Consider the following 24186-nt stretch of genomic DNA (forward strand, 5'->3'; position numbering starts at 1 on the left):
TCCCTCTGTGTGCTGATATGTTTCCTGCTTCACTAAACACAATTCAGAAAGTTGGTTGAAGACTATCCTGTAGACACACACAGACAGCAGGATGACTGCTTAGTGTGTGTGTGTGTGTGTTCTGAGCACAAAGACATACATGTAAATCAGGGCCTGGCTATGGAAGAGGCAGAAAGAGTAGAATGAATGTTTAATGATGGAGACACGTGAGTGTGTCCCATTAATTCAAACCGGATGGGACTGTCATTACTAATTGATGAAGGTTTTGTCCTGGAGGACATTCGGCCTTCACGGAAACCTGTAACTAACTCAGGACGGCATCAAAGCTAAATGTGTGTGAGTGTGTGTGTGTGTCTCTCTCTCTCTCGCACACACACACACACACACACACACACACACACACACACACACACACACACACACACACACACACACGCACCTACCTGTGAGCTAGTCAGGTGATCCAGCCAAAACAAAGAGTCCAAAGAGACAGAAAGTGAGGGAGTGATAGAAGCAAAGAAAGAGGGGGCAGAGAGAAAGAAAGAAAGTGAGGGGAGAGAGAGAGAGAGAGAGAGAGAGGAGGAGTCAAACCTACTTCTGTCCTCTTCTCCTTTTATTTGGTGCCACCTTTCTCTGTCCCACATTGTGATTCTGAATGTGTGTGTGTGTGTGTGTGTGTGTGTGCTGTCGCTTTTTGTGATTGATCCAACTTGGCACGTGACATGAAAGGGGGAACACACAAAAGAAGAAGATGATGATGATGAAGATTCCTGCAGAAGTTCTGACATAATTAAGACTGGAAACTGTTTCAGAAAGTTCCCATTTTATGTTTACATGGGTATGTATTATTAAAGGATGAAACATGGTCATACACACACACACACACACACACACACACACACACACACACACACACACACACACACACACATACACAAACACACAAACACACACACACTGAACACAGGAGGGCATTCCTTCATGGGGAATGGGGGGGAGAGAGAGAGAGAGAGAGATTTAAATATGATTTTCCAAAGGACAGCTGCAAAAGTCCATTGATTTGATTGGTTGGTTTGATCAAGACAAAAGGAATTTAGGAAATTATCAAACACAGAGATCCAAAGAACACCAGCATACACCTTCTTTACTGTGAGACATTAAAGGAATATAAACTCAGAACAAAAAGGACTCTCAAGAAATCGAGGATCAATCAAAACAAACCAATTTTGGGACAATAGGAATAAGCTTATGAACTAACAATACAAAATGGGGATATTTGGACATTTCCAATTTCTGTTCCAAAGTAAAATCAAATGGAGATCCTCAACAAAATCATATAAACACAAAAAAAGTAGCTTGAATCGACTATTAAAGGCTATTAAAGTACCATGCCTTCTCGTCCAACATCAGTATGTGACCTCACAAATGGGGGGGGGGTACTGTCTCTCGTCCTTTCCCTTCAGGTCTTTAAATTGAACGTGTGTGTCTCCCGTGGTCAGTCAGCCCTCCAGCACAGTTTATATGCCTCTCTCATCTTGTGTATGAGAGTCTTGAGTCTTACAAGACATGAAGTGAGTCAGATTAAAGTGGAACTCCATCTGGAGTAGCTGAAATGCAGGCACTGCTGGCCCCAGACAGATTAGAAACCAAGAAATTACTCTAAATCTAACCCTAACCCCAACTCCAACTCTAACTCTAATCCTAACCCTAACCCTAGACCCGATAACACAGTACAGTGTCTGTCTCTAAAAACGCGACTGTGTTCTTTGTGCTTGGGGCCACCAGACAGTCTAAGACGGTGTCTAAGTGTCTTGGTGTAGGGGTGTTGAAAAGTGAGTTGCAGGTAAAATGTGGAACTGTCTCATGGCTCCTGTGGACTAGACGGATGGAGCAGCCCCTTATTAAAAACTACACACATTCTCACACACACAAGTATTAGCATACGCATAATACTAACACTTTGGCTCTGTGTAGTTAAGAATTTTTTGATCCATATGAAACAACAGTTACGTATTTCTTAATAATAATTAGTAATACAGCAATAAACCCTCGCAGGGTGCTGTGTTGTGCTTTATAGGAACACATCAGAGTTTCCTAATTGTGGTCATGAGGTTTCTGTGGAACAGGATGTGTATACCTGCGGTATGTATTATTCATTAACACATCATGAGCCAGAACTCCGGCGCTAAGACGATGCAGGCGAGCTCTGTGCGGGTCTCCAGTGGTTTACACTGCTGCTAGACTCAATGTCAACTTCTTCATCACCATCATCATCATCTACTGAGGGAATTAGACGTCCCCTATAGCAGGATGTCTCTGAAAACTGCCTCTGCTGACACTATAAAACGTCGGTGTGCGAGTGTGAGGGTTAGGAATATTTTTTTCTTTTGTGTCTGTCGTTTCTCTCTGCCCAGTAGTCCCTGGTGAAGTGTGTGTTTGATGTGTTAAAGGTTTAGTAAGGATCGAGTTGCAACAGATCAGTTCTTAGTTAAATTGATACATCAGCATATTTTGATAAAAGTTGGGAAACAAACTGAGCTCCTGTCACACACACACACACACACACACACACACACACACACACACACACACACACGCACACGCACACACACAGTCTCATACAAGAGTGTGTTAAAGTCACAGTAAACCAGGCACTGTTATGACACTTAAAGGGAAATTATCCAAGAAGCCACTTTTGTGCAACTCAGCATAACCAGAGAACAAAGATTTGCAACTATGTTTAAAAATATAGGCAAATAAAAAGTTCAGAGAGAATGATGTACACGATGTCATGATTTCACACCCAGTGACATGGCAGTGGGTCAGTTCAGTGAGTTATAACTCATCTCACCACGTACATCATGCCAACTGTTCTAATAAATCAGAACAATTTGACATGTTAAACTACAAAAATCAAAAGCATAAGCATCTGTATGTTATGCTGCCAACACATTGCACCTGTTTTCCATGTTGTTAGCACTGTACCTCTTAGCGCACGTACACACACACACACACACACACACACAGTGACATATACACAGTAAGAGGAGTTTCATTGTCAGTGAGATCCTTCATGCAGTGTTTTTTGCAAGCCAAACAAAGTGTGTGTGAATGGGCAGCTAGGCTGAGGGGCAAACTCCTGGGATTAAGGGTAACATGCCCTTTTAAACTCTTGGGGTTAAGGGTAACGTGCCCTTTTAAACTTCTGGGGTTACAGGTAACGTGCCCTTTTTGAACTCCTGGGATTAAGGGTAACGTGCCCTTTTAAACTCTTGGGGTTAAGGGTAACGTGCCCTTTTAAAGTCTTGGGGTTAATGGTAACGTGCCCTTTTAAACTCCTGGGGTTACGAGTGCCCTTTTTGAACTCCTGGGATTAAGGGTAACGTGTCCTTTTAAACTCCTGGGATTGTCTGTGACAGTTTCTATTCAGACACACTTATAATCTTAGGCAGTGTTCAGTAGGTCTGTCAAGATCACTGCCTTAATTTCATATGATTAATCTTAGAAAAATAATTTTAATCCTCTTTTTGAGTTCAGAGGTCTGTTTCTCTCTCTAGTACAGTGTATGGCTGAATTAGAAGTTAAATTCTAGTCATCTTTAAATCTAGTCAACTTTAAATTAGATCAGACTACAGTACCCATCCTTTAGAAAATATATTTTAACTACTCATAAGGTGTTTCAGTGTCAAAGTTATGAACAAAGCATATAACTGAAAAATTAACAAAGTCCATGCAAGAATTCTCCCGTCTTTTGAGTCTTCAGAAATTGAATACCTGATAGTCCAGGGCAAAGTAGAGTGGGGAGAATGACTCTCCGTGGTGGTGTGAAGGGACCGGCTCTAGCTCCGCCCACAGCGGACACCAGGCCAGTCACGTTTATTGGGAAGTACAACAACATCTGGCCCATCTGTGTGAACACTTTTAATCACCTTCCTGCTCCGAGAAAACAGGTGGGTAATTCATGACTCCATGGAATTAGTGAAGGACACAGAAACAAAGAGCCTGCTCGTCTCTGTCCGCACACTGAAGCACTAGTCCATGACGTCATCTCTGTCCACACACTGATAGAACATGTTATGGTGCCATCTTGTGGATGAAAACACTATAGCTTTACTAAGAGACAAATATAAGTGAAGAAAGACATCAGGTCAGACTCCCACCTGCCCTCTCTCGGGGAAATAGACTGACCTGTTACTCCAGGTGGTCTCTGGTAATGTTGAGAAAATTTGTTTTTGCTTAGCAATAACATTAGCAAAAGTATATTTTGCTCATCAGTAAATGTGTTATTAAAATTAGATATACAATTGTTAATTGTATATGGATTGTATGTGGAGCTTTAAGCTATATATTTTGAGAAGGGCTATACAGCCTATTGTTGCATCAGAAAATACTTTGGTCTAAGGCAAGTGTTAGACTCTTGTGAAGTGTCTGTAGAATATGTTCTATACTGATAAGCTCCACAGAAGGTCACTTGCACCAACTGCCTGTAAGGACACCCTATCAGGTTGAGACACCGTGACCATGAAATAATGCAAAGTCATGCATGCACGTTGAGAACTCTATGTATGACCATGCAAGTGGACTGAAGGGGTGGAGCATTAGTATATAAACCTGCTTGTTACCAGTACATTTTGGATCTCTCTGATGTAAATGAGATCCCCGGAGATATCTGTTTTAATAAAGGCCTTTTTGCAATTGCAATAATTTTGGTATGTTGTCAACCCCTAACATTAACAAAGGGAAACTTTAGAGGTGCTGACAGGATTAGACTGCACTGTGGTCAAATCACACCCTGATAGATGTTATTGATCTGAAGAACAGGCATCACCACGAAAGCCTGATGAATATTCATAGTTATGTAAATAAAGTTATGTAAATTACCTGTGAGAACTGACCATGTTCTTATTTGGATCATAAAATATTCTAAACTTTATTGTAACTATACAACAAATTTGTGTTTAATTTTTACATACTTTACATACATTTATATACTACTTCTGTACTTTATATTTGATGTATTTTATGTTAGTCTAAATACTGAAAAGGTCAGATTTATTTGGCTGAGAACATAATTCTCTCTCAGTCTCCACTTAATAATTGTGCTCAATTCAACTTATAGATACACTGCCAAGTGTTCCCTCTAGAGGGCGCTAGACTCGTTCAGTGTTTGTGCTTCCAGAAGTGTAGCTTTGATGATCACTAGTGACTCATTGATCACTAGCCCTGCCAAAGGAGCACTAGACTTCAGTCAGTCAACCTGCAAGAGTGGTGTAAGGAGGATACGCGCGCACACACACACACACACACACACACACACACACACACACACACACACACACACACACATACCTCACACACACACACACACACACACACACACACACACACACACACACACACATACCTCACACACACACACACACATACCTCACACACACACACACACACACACACACACACATACCTCACACACGCACACACACACACACGCACGCACGCACGCACGCACGCACGCACGCACGCACGCGCACACACACACACACACACACACACACACACACACACACACACACACACACACACACACACACAAGAGACCACTAAGAAGGAATCACATGCAGCCATCAGGGAGACCAATCAAGAAGAGACACACACTTATAAGGTCTTAGTCTCTATTTACACACCCAAGGTTGTTGTATTGTACACAACAAGCAACATGATTACACACAATAAAATAATGGCGCATTTCCACTAGGGCCTACTTGGCGCGGTACGGTTCGATTCGCGACGGTTTGTGAGTGTTTCCATTAGTACCAGGTCCCGGTTAGCCGGTACTTTCGGGTACTATTTTTGTACCAACTCGCTCGAGGTTCTAACCGTTCCGAAGCGGTACAGTTCTGTGACGTGGAGGAACAGCATGACACTGATTGGCCAGGGAGTGTCGTCACAGGTTGCGTCAGGAGAGCGACTCCTCCGCTATGCTATGGACTCCTCAGCCATTTTTAAAACCCAAGGAGAGAAGTCTGTTCCCTGGTCAAACGCCGAGGTACAAACCTTTCTGTTAATAATCAGCGATCAAAAAATCCAGGGCGAACTGGACGGGGCCACTAGAAATGTAAAGGTTTTTAGCGAGGTTTCCGCGCTAATGGCCACTCATGGCTACCAGCGGTCCATTCAGCAGTGCCGGTCGGTCCAAGCTAAAAAAGCTTAACGCGATTACCGGGCGGTGAAGGACCATAACGGACGCAGCGGAGCAAACCGCAAAGACTGGAAATGGTTCCAGCAAATGGATGTTATACGGTCACCGGCCAGCCAGTAACGGAAGAGAAAACGTGCTGGACAATGTCGGTGCTGGAGGCCACGGAGAATGGTGAGTGTATTGTGATTTCAGTTTTACTAGGCTCGTAAAAGATGTAATATGAACGTAATATGAACGCATCTATTGTAAACGCAGGAATTTAGAGCTGTGTTTGTAGTTAATGTTACCACCACAGTCACTACTGTACAATAGCTAGCTCTTAGCCTTGCTAGTTGCTAGTTAGCTGTAGCCATAAACACAGCATGAGCAGCGATGACGTGCTACACATTTTGTGCAGTTACGCTACATTGTTGTTGCTTTCACGGGAATGCTTGTGTTTAATATTTGTTATTTTTTATGTTCAAGATTCCCCTTCCACTGACGAGGCGAGCGGAGTTGGCGGAAAATGTTTCCTTCAACCGGGCTTTCCTCGGGCTGCTTGGCGAACTTGTGAACACCATGCGAGACAGACGCCAGTAAACGCACACAAAATGTTGCTTGTAGTACTATAAATATTTATTTCATATAAAGCTATACGTATATATTTGCTTTTTGCACTTTTTTTTAACTATAACTATATTATTTACATATGTTGTACTTTAAATATCTATATTTCATAATAAAGTTTGATTTCATTTGATTGTATGACTGATGCTTTTTATGCAGGGTGTGTTCAGCCTGTTTGAGTAATACCAAATTATTATCAATAATTAGAGCAACCACATACAATAATGAAGATAAAGATAAATAAGATACAATAATGCTATGTGTTAAGGGGCATCGACAGGTGTTGTGGTCGCATACAAATGATGTCACGACACTACAACCCACGTGCCAACAGCGACTCCACCCACATTGGGGTGGTTCACCATTGTAATGGAAACACAACGCGACCGTACCGTTCCATTGCGACCCGTATAGAACCGTACCGCGCCAAGCAGGACCTAGTGGAAATGCGCCATAAGTGACCCCAGGCTTTAAAAAAGACGGCAGTGAACTCATAACTGTCATGGTCCCATCTCAATATCCCCATGAAGCATCTGAATCCAGTATGCACTGAAGTACGGAGAAGTCACCATGTCTCAGAGCAGGGACAGCGGTGTCCACTGGGACCTGCTGGTAGCGCTGGACACACTGGTGGCACTGGTGGGTCTGTCCCTGCTTCTGGTGCTGGTTGGCTAGCAGAGCTTCAGTCACTTTCGGAGGAGGACACAGGAGGAACATTCAGCAGAACCTGCACAGACAACAGACCCATCACACATGGTGCGGATCAGCTAGACAAACCGTCCCCAAGGAGGACAGCACAGGTAGCAGTGGCTGCCCAATATACATCCTATATACATAATGACTGGATTACATGCAAAATGATACCACAATATTTATCATCTTCCAGAACCCTTCAGGACTCAGTACAAATCACAGAAGTAAAAAGAGAGACAGAAGGAGGGAAGAGAGAGAGAGAAAGTGAGAAAGGTGGAGAGAGAGAAAGAGAGAAAGTGGGGGAGAGAGAGAGAGAAAGTGGGAGAAAGAGAGATAGGGAGGCATAGAGAGAGAGAGGGAGAGAGAGAGACAGAGGGAGAAGGAGAGATGGAGAGAGAGAGAGAGAGAGAGAGAGGGAGGCATGGAGAGGGAGAGGTAGAGAGAGAGAGAGAGAGAGAGAAAGTGGGAGAGAGAGAGAGGGAGACAGACAGAGATAGAGGGAGGGAGGCATAGAGAGAGAGAGAGAGAGAGAGAGAGAGAGAGAGAGAGAGAGAGAGAGAGAGAGAGATGGAGAGGTATCTCACTGTAGTTTCTATGCCATGCATGATCTTGTGGTTCCCCCAGTAGATCAGAGAGCTGCTTCACTCCTGAGTCTCCTGGTTCATTGTAGTCCAGGTTCAGCTCTCTGAGGTGTGAGGGGTTGGTCCTCAGAGCGGCAGCCAGAGCAGCACAGCCTTCCTCTCCAATCCTGCAGTTCATCATTCTGTAGTAGATACATTTCTGAGTAAGTACAACCGCATGAGAGCATGAATAACAACCAACATTAAACAACTCACTGTAGTTTCTCTAGTTTACACTGTGGGTCCATCAGCAGAGCAGAGAGCTGCTTCACTCCCGCGTCACCAAACGTATTGTCAGTCAGGTTCAGCTCTCTCAGGTGTGAGGGGTTTCTCCTCAGAGCTGAACACAGAGCAGCACAACCGTCCTCTCCAAAGTGACAAAAGCAAAGCCTGCAGAGTGAAGAAGGGTTTCTTACACTCTTTCCACACAAACACACACAGATTAAACGTGCTCTCTCCTTCAGATCAACCTGAACTTGATTAGCTTTAATGGCGTCACAGAACGTATGGCAATAGTGTAATAAAAGACACTTTAGCTGAACATTTAGAAGAAATAAACACAATAGGAGAAATAAAAGAGTAAAACTCACACACACTTCACCAGGCAAAATAATGCACTGCAAAACTAAATAAATATTTCTAAACACTGGGTGTATCTGCAAAGTAGGGGTGGGTATCACCACTGATTTCCCATTTCGATTCGATTTCGATTCACAAGGTCCCGATTCAATTCGATTTTCGATTCGATCCGATTCAATATCGATTCTTGTAGGGACATTTCAGTTACAATAAAAAGTGTAGTTTGAATGTGAAATGTTGTAATGATACAAGGAACACTCAAACTTTATTAAAATGTATTAAGATATTAGTGTTTATACTGTGAACAACAGTTACATTCTTTTTTTAATATCAATTAATGCACACTCTTCCACATAGCTCCTTTACCAGAAAAGGCATTGAAAGCGGTTTTGAACAGCCTTTTAAAGTGCAAATTAAGTTTTTTTTTTTTTTTTTTTACATGTAACAAAAACATTTATGAACATAGTTCTGAATATTGTAAACATTAAGGTCCAAAAACTAAGATTTATTCATGACTGGTTTTTGACATCTTGGAGATTGTCAAATTTTTCTGCAAGAAAAGGAGCTGATCAACATGTTGAGGAGTGAGACAGCTCCTTTTTGCAGTAACAATACTACTGTTGAGAAAACTTCACAGCTTTATACTTGACGCGTCGTGACCGGCGTGAGGGTCCGCGCACCGAAAACGACGTAAATCATACACTTTTAAAAGGTGAAATTCAAGCACTTCCGTTAGTTTTTGGCACGGGGAGAACTTGTAGATAGTTTAATCGCAAATGCCTTCTCTAGTGGAGTTTGTTTGGGTTCTGGTCAGAATGGTGTCGCGTTAAATTGGGTTCTGGTTTTTTGAATATCAGGATGGTGTCGCGTTAAATGATTTCTCAGATTTGTGGTATTCCCACAATATTTCACCTCCATGTTGCACAGTTTACACACGGCTGTGCTTTTATCCAACTCTTCCCTACCATCATGGTTTCTGAATCCAAAATTTAACCATACATCTGCAGGGTTGCCAACTTTTCAAGATCGCTTGGAGTGAGATTTGAACCTGGAGGGGGTGGCGGTGTAAAATGGACACAAATTAAGTATTATATCGCGATCGATTGCTCGCCAGTGGTTGGCACCAGAGTGAACTAGTAACTCATTGAATCATAGATGTGGATCAGAGGTACATTTTTTTACTCTTGCTGCAGCCACGCTTAACTGATCACCCAGCCAAGTGGCGGTGCTCAAGAAAAAAAAGGATGATCTCGCGAGATAAAACGCGAGACGTTAAAACGGTACACATATGCGGGGAAAATTGGCTATCCCTGTGTACCCCTGTACCCTGTGTGTCTGTGCCTGTAGTCTCCCTCCCTCTGTCTTTGTCCCTGTTCCACTGTCTGTTGTCCATCATTCTGCTCGGTCCCGGTCTGTCCTGTCCCCTCTCCTGTCTCGTCTCCCTTTGTTCCCCGCATGGTTCTCATGTCAGTGCTTGTGTGTGCTGATGTGTGTTGAGCTTAAGGACCGTACAGGTGTACATGAATCAATTCCACATAAAAACATGCACAACTAAGCAGGACTATGAAAAACATCAGTAATATCTGGTGCTGGTTTGTGCAGTGCACTGGGATGTAAGGATGCCAATGCTGGAGTAATTAATGGTTAATTAATTAATGGCTAATAATTAAATGGCAGTTAATATTCTGGCTGTGCAGTTTTGAACTGTGTAAATGTGAAAGATCCCTCATTGATTCTAAAGTACAGTGTACTGTATGGATAATCCTGTCAAATATGAGATACTGGAAATGGTTTTCGCCTTATTATAAATAATAAATACAAAGCATTGACAGAGTGGAGATATTTAGCTGGTCTCCATAAAGAAAATGTTTTACAACTCAAACCAACTAAGATTGAAAGTGGGTATGTGTACATCCAGAATAAATAAAAAAACTGATGGTCTCACCACAGTCTTTCCAGTTTACAGCGTGGATTTTGCAGTCCAGCGGAGAGCTTCTTCACTCCTGCGTCCTGCAGGTAATTGACGGTCAGTGCCAGCTCTCTCAGACTTGAGGAGGTTGAGCTGAGAGCTGAGGCCAGGATCTCACAGCTTCTCTCCGTGAGACCACAACTGCCCAGTCTAGAAGATACACACCCCCAGTCCACAATTAACTTTTGTGTATTGATTAACAATTTTTACAATGTATTTCTATGCATTTGTTTTACTGTAGTTTAAGCTTCAAAATTCATAAATACTCCCTTACGATAAAGAGACTATATGGTTAGGGATAGGGTAAAAGAGACCACAGGGCACTGACGCAAGATTCTCAAGTCTACATTGTGGATCCTCCAGTAGAGGAGAGAGCTGCTTCACTCCTGAGTCTCCTGGTTTATTGTCATTCAGGTCCAGCTCTCTGAGGTGTGAGGGGTTTTTCTTCAGAGCTGAACACAGAGCAGCACAGCCTTCCTCTGTAATACTGCAGCCAGACAGACTGTAGAGAGAAGGAGAAAAACACCTCAGTGTATTTACAACTCACACAGGAACAACGCAAACAAACTTTATCTGTCTCGCTCTCAACATAATGATAGATTTATTGGTAATTAGTATTCAAGTATAAAGATAAAACAGGAATAAATCTATAAAACTGACATCTTAGTAAAATGTTCATAGTCAGCATGTATACATCGCAGATTAAACAAAGTCAGAAATTCAACTGACTGGGATGTTAGAATTTGGTGTTTGGGCACAAACTATGACTGTAACTAAATGGATTCCTTTATGGTTTTGGATACTATAAAGGTATGTCAGCCATTTTGAAATGACTGAATTTCAAAATTGATTTCTAGAGTGATTATGAGAGAACTACAATTTACAACAATGCACTCATTGTTTATGGACTCACTGTAGTTTCTCCAGTTTAAAGTGTGGATCCTCCAGTATATCAGAGAGCTGCTTCACTCCGGAGTCACCCAGTACATTGTCACCCAAGTTCAGCTCTCTCAGGTGTGATGAGGGGTTTTTCTTCAGAGCTGAACACAGAGCAGCACAGCCCTCCTCTCCAATACTGCAGCCAGAGAGACTGTAGAGAGGATAAAAACTGCATATAGCTCAACAACACCACAGTTCCTGAGACAGTTACGGATACTGGCAGGTTTGAGCAGGGTTCTGATATGGTTGTGATGGTCTTTGTGTACGTATATGTGCAGGGATGGCCAAGAGGCTGGTTCTTATTTAGACTGTTTTTGTACTTTTGTTGTATACCAAGCTCATGCCATCTGTGTGTGTGTGTGTGTGTGTAGTGTGCTGTTTGAACTTGTATGTTGGGTGCAGTGTGTGTGAAGTGTGCTGTGTGATCCTGTGTGGATCAGGATTCTGATATTGTCGTGATGAGACTGTGTGTAGTGTGCTATGTGTGTGGAGAACTGTACTTTGGGTCTTACACTGTACACGTCCCCAGGATTTTAGGAAACAATTAAATGTCTGATTTTCTGATACAGTGGGAACACTGAGCTGATGTGCCAAACTATCTTCAAAAATCATCTTTAAAAATCAAGAACATAACCTACATCCACTGAAACCAGTGATCTCACCTTAATCCTTCCAGTTTACAGTGTGGAGTCTCCAGTCCAGCAGAAAGCAGCTTCACTCCCGAGTCCTGGAGTCCACTGAAACTGAGGTCCAGCTCCGCCAGACTTGAGAAGTTTGAGCTCAGAACGGAGGCCAGATGAGAACAGCTTTCTTCTGAGAGTTTACAGTGACTGAAACTGGAAGAAACAAAGATGAAATAATCAGAATAAAGAGAGTCTCTCTCTCTCTCTCTCTCTCTCTCTCTCTCTCTCTCTCTCTCTCTCTCTCTCTCTCTCTCTGTGTGTGTGTGTGTGTGTGTGTGTGTGTGTGTGTGTGTGTGTGTGTCTCACATACAAGATGAATAAGAAGTGACACTGACTCCGATCCTAGTCAGGTGGATCAGTTAGTCAACATCTTTTTACAACTTGTGTGTGTCTGTGTTGTCAAATGTCAGAGAGTAAGAGACCCGTCACGGTAAAGCCCCTGACCCTTTGGGGGTGTGAAGGTGTAGTCCGCGTCCATATACAGGTGCATCTCAATAAATCTCAAGAACATCATTAAAATCATAATTTATAAAAATAAAAAAAAAGTGAAACCCATATATTAAATAGATTCATGGCAAATATGCCATGCCTCATTGATGCAGTAATTCATGCAAAAGGAGTCCAGACCAAGTATTGAGTGTACTTTACATGCTTTTCAGTAGGCTAACATTTCTGAATTAAAAAATATTTTTCTCAGTTGGTCATTTTCTTCCGAGATAATGATTTTGGGTTTTCATTGGCTGTAAGCCATAATAATGAACATTAACAGAAATAAACACATGAAATAGATCACTATAGGTCATGAATCTATATAATATATGCATTTCACTCTTCTGCGCATTCTTGCAACTGTGCACTCGCGAGGCCGAGGAGGAGGGCCTGGCTGGGTTCTACAGAGAGCTGGCAGATCAAACAAACTCCACCCCCAGCTCCACGAGCAGGATACAACAGATTATCAGGTTATCACTTCCTGCCCTCCCCCGTCGAAATACCAGAGAAGACTTTCCTCTTCCCTCCTCGGAGGGAGAAATTACAGAGTAAACTAGCACCTCAGAAGGCACCAGCATGAGGAGCTGCACCTTCTCAGAGGTCGAGGAGGAGTTGGAGGCTGAGGAAGAACTCTTCTCCCAAGGCTCCCCCCCTGGGTGCCGCCCCCCCCGGGGTTCCAACGTCGAAGAACGCCTCCTAGTGAGGGCACGAGGAACTGCACGAGGACCCAAAGCCAGCGTGCGTCCCAGGGTGACGTTTCAGGAGCATGACAGTGCCCCTACAGTACCAAACACTGGCGCTCGCACCAAAGGTCCTGATGGGGGACCAAGAGGGAAGCCGTCAGTCCCAACACCCGTCACCCCAGGACTGCCAACCCCGCCAGCCCCAACACCCGTCACCCCAGGACTGCCAACCCCGCCAGCCCCAACACCCGTCACCCCAGGACTGCCAACCCCGCCAGCACCAACACCCGTCACCCCAGGACTGCCAACCCCGCCAGCCCCCACACCCGTCACCCCAGGACTGCCAACCCCGCCAGCCCCAACACCCGTCACCCCAGGACTGCCAACCCCGCCAGCCCCAACACCCGTCACCCCAGGACTGCCAACCCCACCAGCCCCAACACCCGTCACCCCAGGACTGCCAACCCCGCCAGCCCCAACACCCGTCACCCCAGGACTGCCAACCCCACCAGCCCCAACACCCGTCACCCCAGGACTGCCAACCCCGCCAGCCCCAACACCCGTCACCCCAGGACTGCCAACCCCGCCAGCCCCCACACCTGTCACCCCAGGACTGCCAACCCCGCCAGCCCCAACACCCTTCACCCCAGGACTGCCAACCCCACCAGCCCCAACACCCGTCACCCCAGGACTGCCAACCCCGCCAGCCCCAACACCCGTCACCCCAGGACTGCCAACCCCGCCAGCCCCAACACCCGTCACCCCAGGACTGCCAACCCCGCCAGTCCCACATCCGTTACCCCAGGACTGCCAACCCCGCCAGCCCCAACACCCGTCACCCCAGGACTGCCAACCACACCAGTCACAGGGCATCAGGCGTGGAGGTCTGGGACTCCATTCCAGTTTGTGTTTTTGTCTGTCCTGGTTTTTCTCCCTAATCCCCTTTTCCCTTTTCTGCCCCTTGTTGTTAATGCACCTGTGTGTGTTTTTGTGATTGTCTCTATGCTTTGGTCCAACGTCTTTGCCCCTGTCTTCCCAGAGAGGTTGTTCGGAGCTGTTTCATTTGTTCATGTAAGCGAATAAAGCTGTGTATGTGAAGATTACTCGTCTCCACATCCTGCCACAACTCATGTTACAAGAACATTGAGTATTGTAAATACCTATCTATCTATCTATTGGAACTAAATTGTGCAGTGGATTTCCAAGCAAAGTGTATCATATCATTCCTTTACATTGAGGAATAATATATGGATAATATATTAATTTAAATGAACATTTGCACTGGATAGAAGCACGTCAAGTCAACAACTCACTTTAACTTCTCAATTTTGCAATTTGGATTCTTCAGCAGAGAAGATAGCTGCTTCACTCCTGAGTCCCCCAGGTGAGTGCCACCCAGGTTCAGCTCTCTCAGGTGTGATGAGGAGTTTTTCTTCAGAGCTGAACACAGAGCAGCACAACCTTCCTCTCCAATACTGCAGCCAGAGAGACTGTAGAGAAAAGAGGATAAACATTGCATATAGCTCAATAGCTACACACAGTTCCCGAGAAAGTTAAAAATACTGGTGTTTTGAGCAAGATTCTGATATTGTCATGATCAGCCTGTGTGTAGTGCACTATGTGAGTGGAAAAGTGTACTTTAAGTGTACTTACACTGTATTAAATGTCTGATACGGTGGGAACACTGAGCTGATGTGCCAAATTATCGCCAACACAGATATATGTTCTTTCAAAAATCAAGAACATAACCTACATCCACTGAAACCAGTGATCTCACCTTAATCCTTCCAGTTTACAGTGTGGATTCTCCAGTCCAGCAGAAAGCAGCTCCACTCCTGAGTCCTGCAGGTCACTGGAACTGAGGTCCAGCTCTGAAAGACTTGCGGAGTTTGAGCTCAGAGCTGAAGCCAGAACTGTGCAGATTTCCACTGTGAGATTACACGATTTCAACCTGGGAAAACACATTAATATTCAGCACTATATTACCTATATATTAGCACTATAAGACACAGACATACTCAATAATCTAATAAATCACTAGGTAAAAAGTAAAGGCATAAATCTTTTTCAGTCAAACATGCATGCGCAGTGCTACTGTATATTTGAGATGTTCCACACTTATCAGTAACTCACGTTAGTTTCTGTAGTTTACAGTGTGGATCCTCCAGTAGAGCAGAGAGCTGCTTCACTCTCATGTTTCTGCTGCTGCTCACACTGAACTGCCTTAAATGTGAAGTGTCACATACCCTACAAAGAGCAATTGTTTTTAAACTTAAATACATTTTTAAATGTTTAGATCTGTTTAACCTACTATGTGTGTACTATGTGTGAAAAGGAATACAGTGAATCAGTAACTCACTGTAGTTTCTCCAGTTTACAGTGTGGATCCTCCAGTAGAGCAGAGAGCTGCTTCACTCCTGAGTCTCCTGGTTTATTCCAGTTCAGATTCAGTTCTCTCAGGTGTGAGGTGTTTTTCTCCAGAGCTGAACACAGAGCAGCATAGCCTTCCTCTCTAATACTGCACCCAGACAGCCTGCAGTGAAATAACACACACACACACACACACACACACACACACACACACACGCACACACACAGCACTATATATATATATATATATTATATATATATATGTATATACTGTGTATATACTTGCTCAAGGGCACCTAGCTGGGTGTTGAACCCACAACCCTCCAATCACAAGACCAGCTCCCTAAATCTTGGAGATGCTCTTGCTGCTTTTCCCAGATGGATGGGCCACCTTCTTCCTGAAGTCCTCACATGTCTCCTTTCCTCTCTGCATTGCTTATCTGTGTGCTTTACACCTTTGCACAATCTTGTTTTGATTGGCTTCCTCCCCCTTGTAATCAGTGTGGCTCAAATCTTTTTGATTGATCTTCTTAATTAATTACTTGAACACTCACATGTGTTTCACCAGAATCTTTAACCTAATTGACTTCACCAGTGCAGCTGTGGTTCATCTACTTTTGCACTCTACTCTGATTCCTTGTTTCATGTAGTCTGCTGGCAACTCACACATTCCCCTCACAACAAGTACATGGAATTGATTAACATACACCTGACATTTCATATACAAAACTGGTGATGATAAAATAAGAGAATCATAATAACAGAAAGATCTAAACTACTCAAGGAGTTCACAAACTTTGAAGTAATGCTGCATATGTATGTATATAACCACACACTCACAAATATGTATTTGTGTGTGTGTCTGTAAATCAATAACTCACTGTAGTTTCTCCAGTTTACAGTGTGTATCCTCCAGTAGATCAGAGAGCTGGGTCACTCCTGAGTCTCCTGGTTCATTGTAGTTCAGGTTCAGCTCTCTCAGGTGTGAGGGGTTTTTCTTCAGAGCTAAACACAGAGCAGCACAGCCTTCCTCTGGAATACTGCAGTCAGACATCCTGTATGTGTACACACACACACACACACACACACACACACACACACACGCAAAACATCAAACTCAATTTTGTATGTGAATATAAGTGTAAACCTCATTTTTGTTTTATTTGATTTGTTATGTACTTCTACTTACCTGTTTGCATCTTGAATTTAGCTTGTTTGTTAACTAAATTAATATATTCATCCTGGGCAATCGTGGATATTAATACTCAATAAAATCTGAAACTCACTGTAGTTTCTCCAGTTTACAGTGTTGATTCTCCAGTAGATCAGAGAGCTGCTTCACTCCCGAGTCTCCTGGTTTATTGTAGTTCAGATTCAGCTCTCTCAGGTGTGAGGGGTTTTTCTCCAGAGCTGAACACAGATCAGCACAACCTTCCTCTCTAATACTGCAGCCAGACAGACTGTAGAGAGAAAACAAGACAAGACACACAGATACAATATTTACATTTCAATAACATTCCAAAAACATTTCAGTTGTCAATGGTTTTAACCACCTTCCTTGTAGCTCAAATATATCCATTAAGCAACGAACTGTAATGTACAACATTCAACATATAGAAATTCAAAAAGCAGATAATAGTCCAAACATATGTAGGGTATGTACACAGAAAAAAAGAGAAAGAGTAAAAATATGAGACACACACACACACACACACACACACACACCAACATATACACACACAAACATACATATGGGTGGGTGTGTGTGTGTCTGTAAATCAGTAACTTACAGTAGTTTCTCCAGTTTACAGTGTGGATCCTCCAGTAGATCAGAGAGCTGCTTCACTCCTGAGTCTCCTGGTTTATTCCAGTTCAGGTTCAGCTCTCTCAGGTGTGATGGGTTTTTCTTCAGAGCTGCACACAGAGCAGCACAGCCTTCCTCTGTAATACTGCAGTCAGACATCCTGTATGTGTACACACACAGACACACACGTTTGTGAACCAACTGAACATGGTAAAAAAAAAACATTAAAAAAATCTTATGACATGAACATGGAAATGTCAAGAGTGTAAAACCTTCCACATAATGGACAGAATAACAATAAACAAAATGAGGTGGTTACAGGTGTACCCTCCTCTCTGCAGAACTCCACCAGTTGAGAGAGATTGGAAAAACCCCTCACATCTGAGAGAACAATGACCATGTTTGGGTGGTTTATACTCCCTAAGTGTCAGAGATTATTTAGAACTGCATATACAAGGCACATGGACAGATGAGAGGCTCCAGAAACAGTGATCAAAGACAACTGGATCCCACTGGATTACAACGGATGACACGTGTCATGGCAAACCAACCAGATATGGTGATCATAGACAAGACGGAGAAAACAGCAGAGGAAACAGATGTGGAAGTCTCATGTGATGAAAAGGTTAAAGGTTAAAGGGAATTTGAAACAGTGACTGAAAGAGGAAAATAAAATATCTGACCAACCACAGGATTTGTTTCAAACACACACACACAAACCTTGAGAATTTCTACAAGTCTCTCTAAAACAGGGGTACTCAAATAGAAATGATGACGGGCCACACTTTATTTTTTCAATCACTGAAGGGGCTGGTTGGGGAGGGGGGGGGGTGGCGAACGTAAACTGTCGACGGGGTGGGTGGCGAACGCATTTGGGCGTCTGCTACCTGTTTGTTGTTGCCATAAAGGCAATCCCCGGCATCGTCTTGAGAACACTTTTCAAAACAGCTCGTGGGCCAGAAATAGCCCGTGGGCCGCATGGGCTCTAAAATATTCATTCAAGTGATATAATATATACAATAAATTAGTATGAGTGAGTGCGTGATTTGCATCCATGTAAAGATGATCTCACCTCAGTGTCTGCAGTTTGCAGTTTGGATTCATCAGTCCAGCAGAGAGCAGCTTAACTGCTGAATCTGGTAGTTTATTGTCACTCATGTCCAGCTCTCTCAGACGTGACAAGCTTGATCGGAGTGCTGAGGACAGGATTGTGCAGCTTTCCTCTGAGAGCCAACAATTACACAGTCTGGCAAAGAAATGATGATGCATCAGGACACCGAGACACCACATCAAAACACACACAAAACATCAAGCAAATATGAGATATGACGACAGAGGTCCATATTACAAACTGGCTAATGAGTCCAGTTTATGTCAGTAGTCTATAGCTGCCCTGTCCTGTGTGTGTGTTCGTTATGTTTCTCACTGGTCCTAGTCGTACTTGTGTCGGATTTTGACGGATCAAAAAATCCAATACCAATACCGTCAAATGCCAGTAAATGTTTATGATTAAATAAATATACCAACTTGGCTTTCCTGGATGCTTTGAGCACTGGCAGCAGTCTCAGAAGACAGTCCTCTGTAGGCATGTATTTATGCAAATCAAACTCATCCAGGTCTTCATCTGAGCCAAGCATGACGTATGCCACAGCCGACCACTTTGCCGGAGGGAGATGTGCCCCGCGGAGAGAAAAATAACTTGTCCTGTTCACATACTTCAGCACTTCCTGCACTAAGGAATGATCATTCAGCTCCTTCAGACAGTGGAGCAGTTCGACTGCTTTCTCTGGCGAGAGATCCTCCCCAATTTTCTTTTTAATGTACTCAACGAGTTTCAGTTTGCACTGAGAGCCATTTCCTCTCTGTGTTAGTATGCCTCGTAATAGGGTCTGATTGGACTCCAGTGAGAGACCCAGAAGGAAGCGGAGGAAAAGGTCCAGGTGCCCATTCTCACTCTGCAAGGCCTTGTCCACTGCACTCTTGAGAAAGTCATACATTGTTGGCTTGTTGATCAAATCAGAGAGATCAGTGGGACCCTTTTTTGTCACAGTTTTGTTGATGAAGGACAGAAAGACAAACAATGCAGCCAGAAACTCCTGAACACTCAGATGTACAAAGCTGAACACCTTTCCCAGGTGCAGCCCAAACTCCTCTCTGAAGATCTGGGTACATACTCCTGAGTACACGGACACTTCTCTAACATCAATGCCACACTCTCTCAGGTCTTCTTCATAGAAGATCAGGTTGCCTTTTTCCAGCTGTTCAAAGGCCAGTTGCCCCAGTATCAAAATGATCTTTCTGGTCTGATCAGGATTAAAGTCATATCTCCCATGGTACTTTCTGTCCCTGTGTTTGATCTGAAAGATCAGGAAGTGTGTGAACATCTGAGTCAGAGTCTTGGGGATCTCTCCACTCTCTGCTTCACCCAACATCCTCTCTAGAACAGTGGCTGAAACCCAACAGAAGACTGGAATGTGGCACATGATGTAGAGACTTCTTGATGACTTAATGTGTGAGATGATTTTATTGGCCAGGATCTGATCCCTGATCCTCTTCCTGAAGTACTCCTCTTTCTGAGGGTCACTGAACCCTCGAACCTCTGTTACCAGGTCAACGCAGTCAGGAGGGATCTGATTGGCTGCTGCTGGTCGAGAGGTGATCCAGAGGAGAGCAGAGGGAAGCAGATTCCCCTTGATGAGGTTTGTCAGCAGCACATCCACTGAGGTCGACTCCATTACATCCCACAAACTCTCATTGTTATGGAAATCTAGAGGAAGTCGACATTCATCCAGACCATCAAATATGAAAATGACCTTGTACGCATCACTGTCTATTAATTGTATTTCTTTTATTTGTGGAAAAAAGCAGAAAAGAAGCTCCATCAGACTGAGGTTTTTTTGCTTCATTAAATTCAGCTCCCTAAAAGGAAGTGGAAATATGAAGCAGACATCCTGATTGGCTCTTCCTTCGGCCCAGTCCAGAATGAACTTCTGCACAGAGACTGTTTTTCCAATTCCAGCAATCCCTCTTGTGAGCACAGTCCTAACTGGTTCATCTTGTTCCGTTAAGGGTTTAAAGAGATTGTTGCAGTCGATGGGTGTGTCTTCTATTGCTGGTCTCCTGGATGCTGTCTCAATCTGTCTCACCTCATGTTCATTATTGACCTCTCCACTCCCTCCTTGTGTGATGTAGAGCTCTGTGTAGATCTCATACAGAAGGTTTGAGCATCCGTGCTCTGAGAGGCCTTCATTAATTTTTTTACATTTCTTCATTAGCAAGCATTTGTGTTTTTGTTTATACTGAATGATCAAATCTGATAAGCAGACAGAAACAGAACAAATAAAAATTAATATATGGTAATACTGAATATCAAATTCAGAATTACATCCTAACACTCAGTGTATGCCATTATTACAATATTATGATATTCTACATATCACTGTGCAACATTTTATGCAGTCCACCTTCATTCATAAAACACTAACTACAGTAAAAGAGACAAACTTCCTCCATACCTGAAATGGATTAAAGTGAACTGCCGTAAGTACTGAAATATTCTGGTACTAATAATTTGTAGTCAACATGCACACACACAAAAACATGTGCACGCTCAAACACATACACACACAAAAGGGTGTGCACTGTAAGCAAAAAAAATCTTGAGATTTTCTGGGATTTTGTCAGTAACGATAGCTTGGTAGTTATGCTAGCATGTGTAGTTATGCTAGCATGTGTAGCTATGCTAGTTTGTTTAGCTATGCTAACTTGTGGTGTGGTAACTTCATTCCTAAACTAGTACACTGAATGCACACTCATGCACATGAACAGTAGTCTACCCACTACTGTAAAGTGTACTCAAATGAACAGTAGTCTACCCACTACTGTAAAGTGTACTCAACTGAACAGTAGTCTACCCACTACTCTAAAGTGTACTCAAATGAACAGTAGTCTACCCACCACTGTAAAGTGTACTCAACTGAACAGTAGTCTACCCACTACTGTAAAGTGTACTCAACTGAACAGTAGTCAATGTCCAACCTTCATGCGTGAGCGCGCACACACACACACACACACACACACACACACACATACACACACACACACACACACACAAACACACACACACACACACACACAAATACCTTCTGAGAGAGCCGTAATGTCAGCAGAGCGCCTGTCCTGAGCTGCACAGCAGGTGGAATCTTTAGTTTCTGCACCTGCAGGCAGACGTGAGATCTGTAATAACTTCCACACTGCACTGAAAACTCAACACACTAAAAACAAGCTTCCAAAACAGGAGAATAACTCCAGTGAAGATGGTACGTAGACTGATTATAGTTACAATATTTAGGCTATACTTCTCATTTTATGTGAAAGAAAAAAATTGAAATGGACAGACTCAGTAATTTATAAACTACAAACCTTGAAACATGTACACTGGGCCTTGAAAATAATTCCCATGAAGCTGAGGAGCACAGACATTCCCTCCAGTCTGAGCTGTGATGTTGGTCTGGACCTGACCACTCTGAGCTGTGCTGTTGGTCTGGACCTGACCACTCTGAGCTGGAGTAGAAGTTTCCATCATCTAACTAAGCAGCACTTCACCACTGCAGATTACGGTACCATCATGTCCGGTCACACCTGGATGGTAATGTGACGAAGGACAAAGTTCTACATTAATGACTACAGTATTCACATGTAAGCCAATAAGTCATCTTCAGTTGACCTCAGTGAACACCTGAGAAGTAACTTTAATTATTGTGCTATACCACATATATTTACGTCCCACGTAAAAAGCGTAGACGGGGACACACAGCGTGTCAGTGACTGTCGCAGCTAAATAAACAGGAAACATGGTATTTTATATGCAAACGGAGTGTGAACACGATGCATACCAAGAATGTACAGACAGCCTACACACAGATGACCCTCTGCTAGGAGGAGATGACTGGACTGATGTCAAATCAGGAAGAATAATTTACACTGCGGTATTGTTCAATAAACAATCACGACACGTGATCAGTCAACCGTGAGAAATGAGAACTTTACAGAATCTTTACAGACCACTCAAACTTCATTAATCAGATACTAGGCTATATACCAGGGGTTCTCAACTGGTCTCAGCCCAGGACCCACATTTTCTCATTGTCATTAAGTCACGACCCAGTTTTATACAGTACAAATTTTATAACAAATTAAAAGGGTTTAACAATTGGTGGTTACCATGGAAACAAGATTGGTTTGCATGCTGTGTTCCAGACAAAAAAATTACTCAAGGAGCCAGTGGGTCCTAAAAGGAAAAAATCAGACACCAATAACTTTTTCTAGGTGCCATAATAATATACAAACTAATAAGCATTGCAACACTCACAACAGATCAGCTGTTATTTAGGATCTCTGCCATCCAACATGCCTGATGTCTTTCTCTTCCTTGTAACTGTGGTTAAATTGGCTTCATGTTAACATAATTGGAATTAGACATGTTATTTTAAATGTACTACTGTTACCATCTACAAATTAACACAACATGGATGAAAGTGGCGGTCGTAAAGGCCCTGAGCACTGAGCACTCTGTTTTTCTGCAATGATTTCAATAGTTTTTTAATGATTCTTCATAAGATAAAAACAAGTTTTATATATAGTAAGTGCATATTTTGTCAAATATTTCAATAACTTTTAAAATGTCCATCATAAGAGCATAAAACAAGTTATAGTACATTAAGTGCATCTTAATCAACAACCTTGTTTTGTGGACTTATGATGGACAGTTTAAAAACTATTGAAATACTTGGAAAAAAAACTGACCACCACAAATTGGTGCAAGATATAAATACCCATATTTTAGTTGTAGGTTGTTATTTAGGGTGCGCTTAGTGTAATGCAACTTTTAAAACCGTTTAGAAGCTGTAGAAATGATTGCTAAAAACGGAGTGCGCAGAGCTCTGGGGCCTTTACGACCTCCACTTGCGTCCGTGTTAAGGTCATTTGTAGACGGTGCCTTAGACGTTGCAGCGAACTTTACCAAGTTTCCTAGAATGCATGAGTGACTTTCGATCCCATTAAAATGAACTTAAAACTATGTACAGTTATAAAGGAGTGTATCCTCTTATGGTCTGAGATGTAGACTTATTTTCAACAAGCGCTTAGTGCAAAAGTTTCAGCTCCGCTGCTTCGCGAGTCACGTGATCGGATTCACACATTTGTTGATGTGCAGAGACGAACATGTGAGTGGAGCTACAGCATATCGAGTAACCTGTAAATACAAACTCAAAAGAAAATGGACATTTTTACAATGACAAAAAATCCTCACCCATAAAAAATAATGCTGTGGTATCACCTGTCGCCACTAGCCAGTGAAATAATTATATTACTCGCTAATTAATATTTATGGTCGCGATTACCACCATTTTTGTCGCAATCTGGAGCCCTGACATGTGTCTCTGTCTTTTTTTCAAGATAAAAGACGAGTACAAAATCAGAAGAGTAGACTACTAATGTTTTTACAAGCTGTCCGCGCCCCACTTTTGGGTGGCGACCCACCAGTTGAGTTAA

The 24186-nt window shown here is 42.9% G+C and overlaps 2 protein-coding genes across 6 annotated transcripts in view; one reads left to right on the forward strand and one right to left on the reverse strand.

Moving 5' to 3' along the window:
• LOC143486764 (uncharacterized) overlaps positions 1-24186 on the reverse strand; it is a 25578-nt gene that overhangs the window by 1167 nt on the left and 225 nt on the right. The window contains exons 2-21 of one of the 5 annotated variants that reach the window (XM_076986180.1): positions 23006-23071; positions 22858-22924; positions 22057-22275; positions 21777-21851; positions 19162-20947; positions 18707-18880; positions 17621-17794; positions 17117-17290; positions 16712-16885; positions 15820-15993; positions 15594-15707; positions 15238-15411; positions 14774-14950; positions 12268-12441; positions 11580-11756; positions 10941-11168; positions 10643-10816; positions 8335-8508; positions 8083-8261; positions 1-7532 (exon numbers count right to left, since the gene is read on the reverse strand). The exon at positions 1-7532 is cut by the window's left edge and continues 1167 nt beyond it. In XM_076986180.1, coding sequence (XP_076842295.1) covers positions 7492-7532; positions 8083-8261; positions 8335-8508; positions 10643-10816; positions 10941-11168; positions 11580-11756; positions 12268-12441; positions 14774-14950; positions 15238-15411; positions 15594-15707; positions 15820-15993; positions 16712-16885; positions 17117-17290; positions 17621-17794; positions 18707-18880; positions 19162-20947; positions 21777-21851; positions 22057-22219 — 4506 coding nt within the window. In that variant the 5' untranslated portion in view covers positions 22220-22275; positions 22858-22924; positions 23006-23071 and the 3' untranslated portion in view covers positions 1-7491. The remainder of the gene's footprint in view (positions 7533-8082; positions 8262-8334; positions 8509-10642; positions 10817-10940; positions 11169-11579; positions 11757-12267; positions 12442-14773; positions 14951-15237; positions 15412-15593; positions 15708-15819; positions 15994-16711; positions 16886-17116; positions 17291-17620; positions 17795-18706; positions 18881-19161; positions 20948-21776; positions 21852-22056; positions 22276-22857; positions 22925-23005; positions 23072-24186) is intronic. The other 4 variants (XM_076986179.1, XM_076986181.1, XM_076986178.1 and 1 more) reach the window with 4 other exon arrangements.
• LOC143486768 (polymeric immunoglobulin receptor-like) overlaps positions 24099-24186 on the forward strand; it is a 24862-nt gene continuing 24774 nt past the window's right edge. The window contains exon 1 of the mRNA XM_076986197.1: positions 24099-24176. The gene's annotated coding sequence lies outside the window, so the exon portion shown is untranslated. The remainder of the gene's footprint in view (positions 24177-24186) is intronic.

This window comes from Brachyhypopomus gauderio, unplaced genomic scaffold (assembly GCF_052324685.1).
Source record: "Brachyhypopomus gauderio isolate BG-103 unplaced genomic scaffold, BGAUD_0.2 sc45, whole genome shotgun sequence".
Classification (NCBI taxonomy): domain Eukaryota; kingdom Metazoa; phylum Chordata; class Actinopteri; order Gymnotiformes; family Hypopomidae; genus Brachyhypopomus; species Brachyhypopomus gauderio.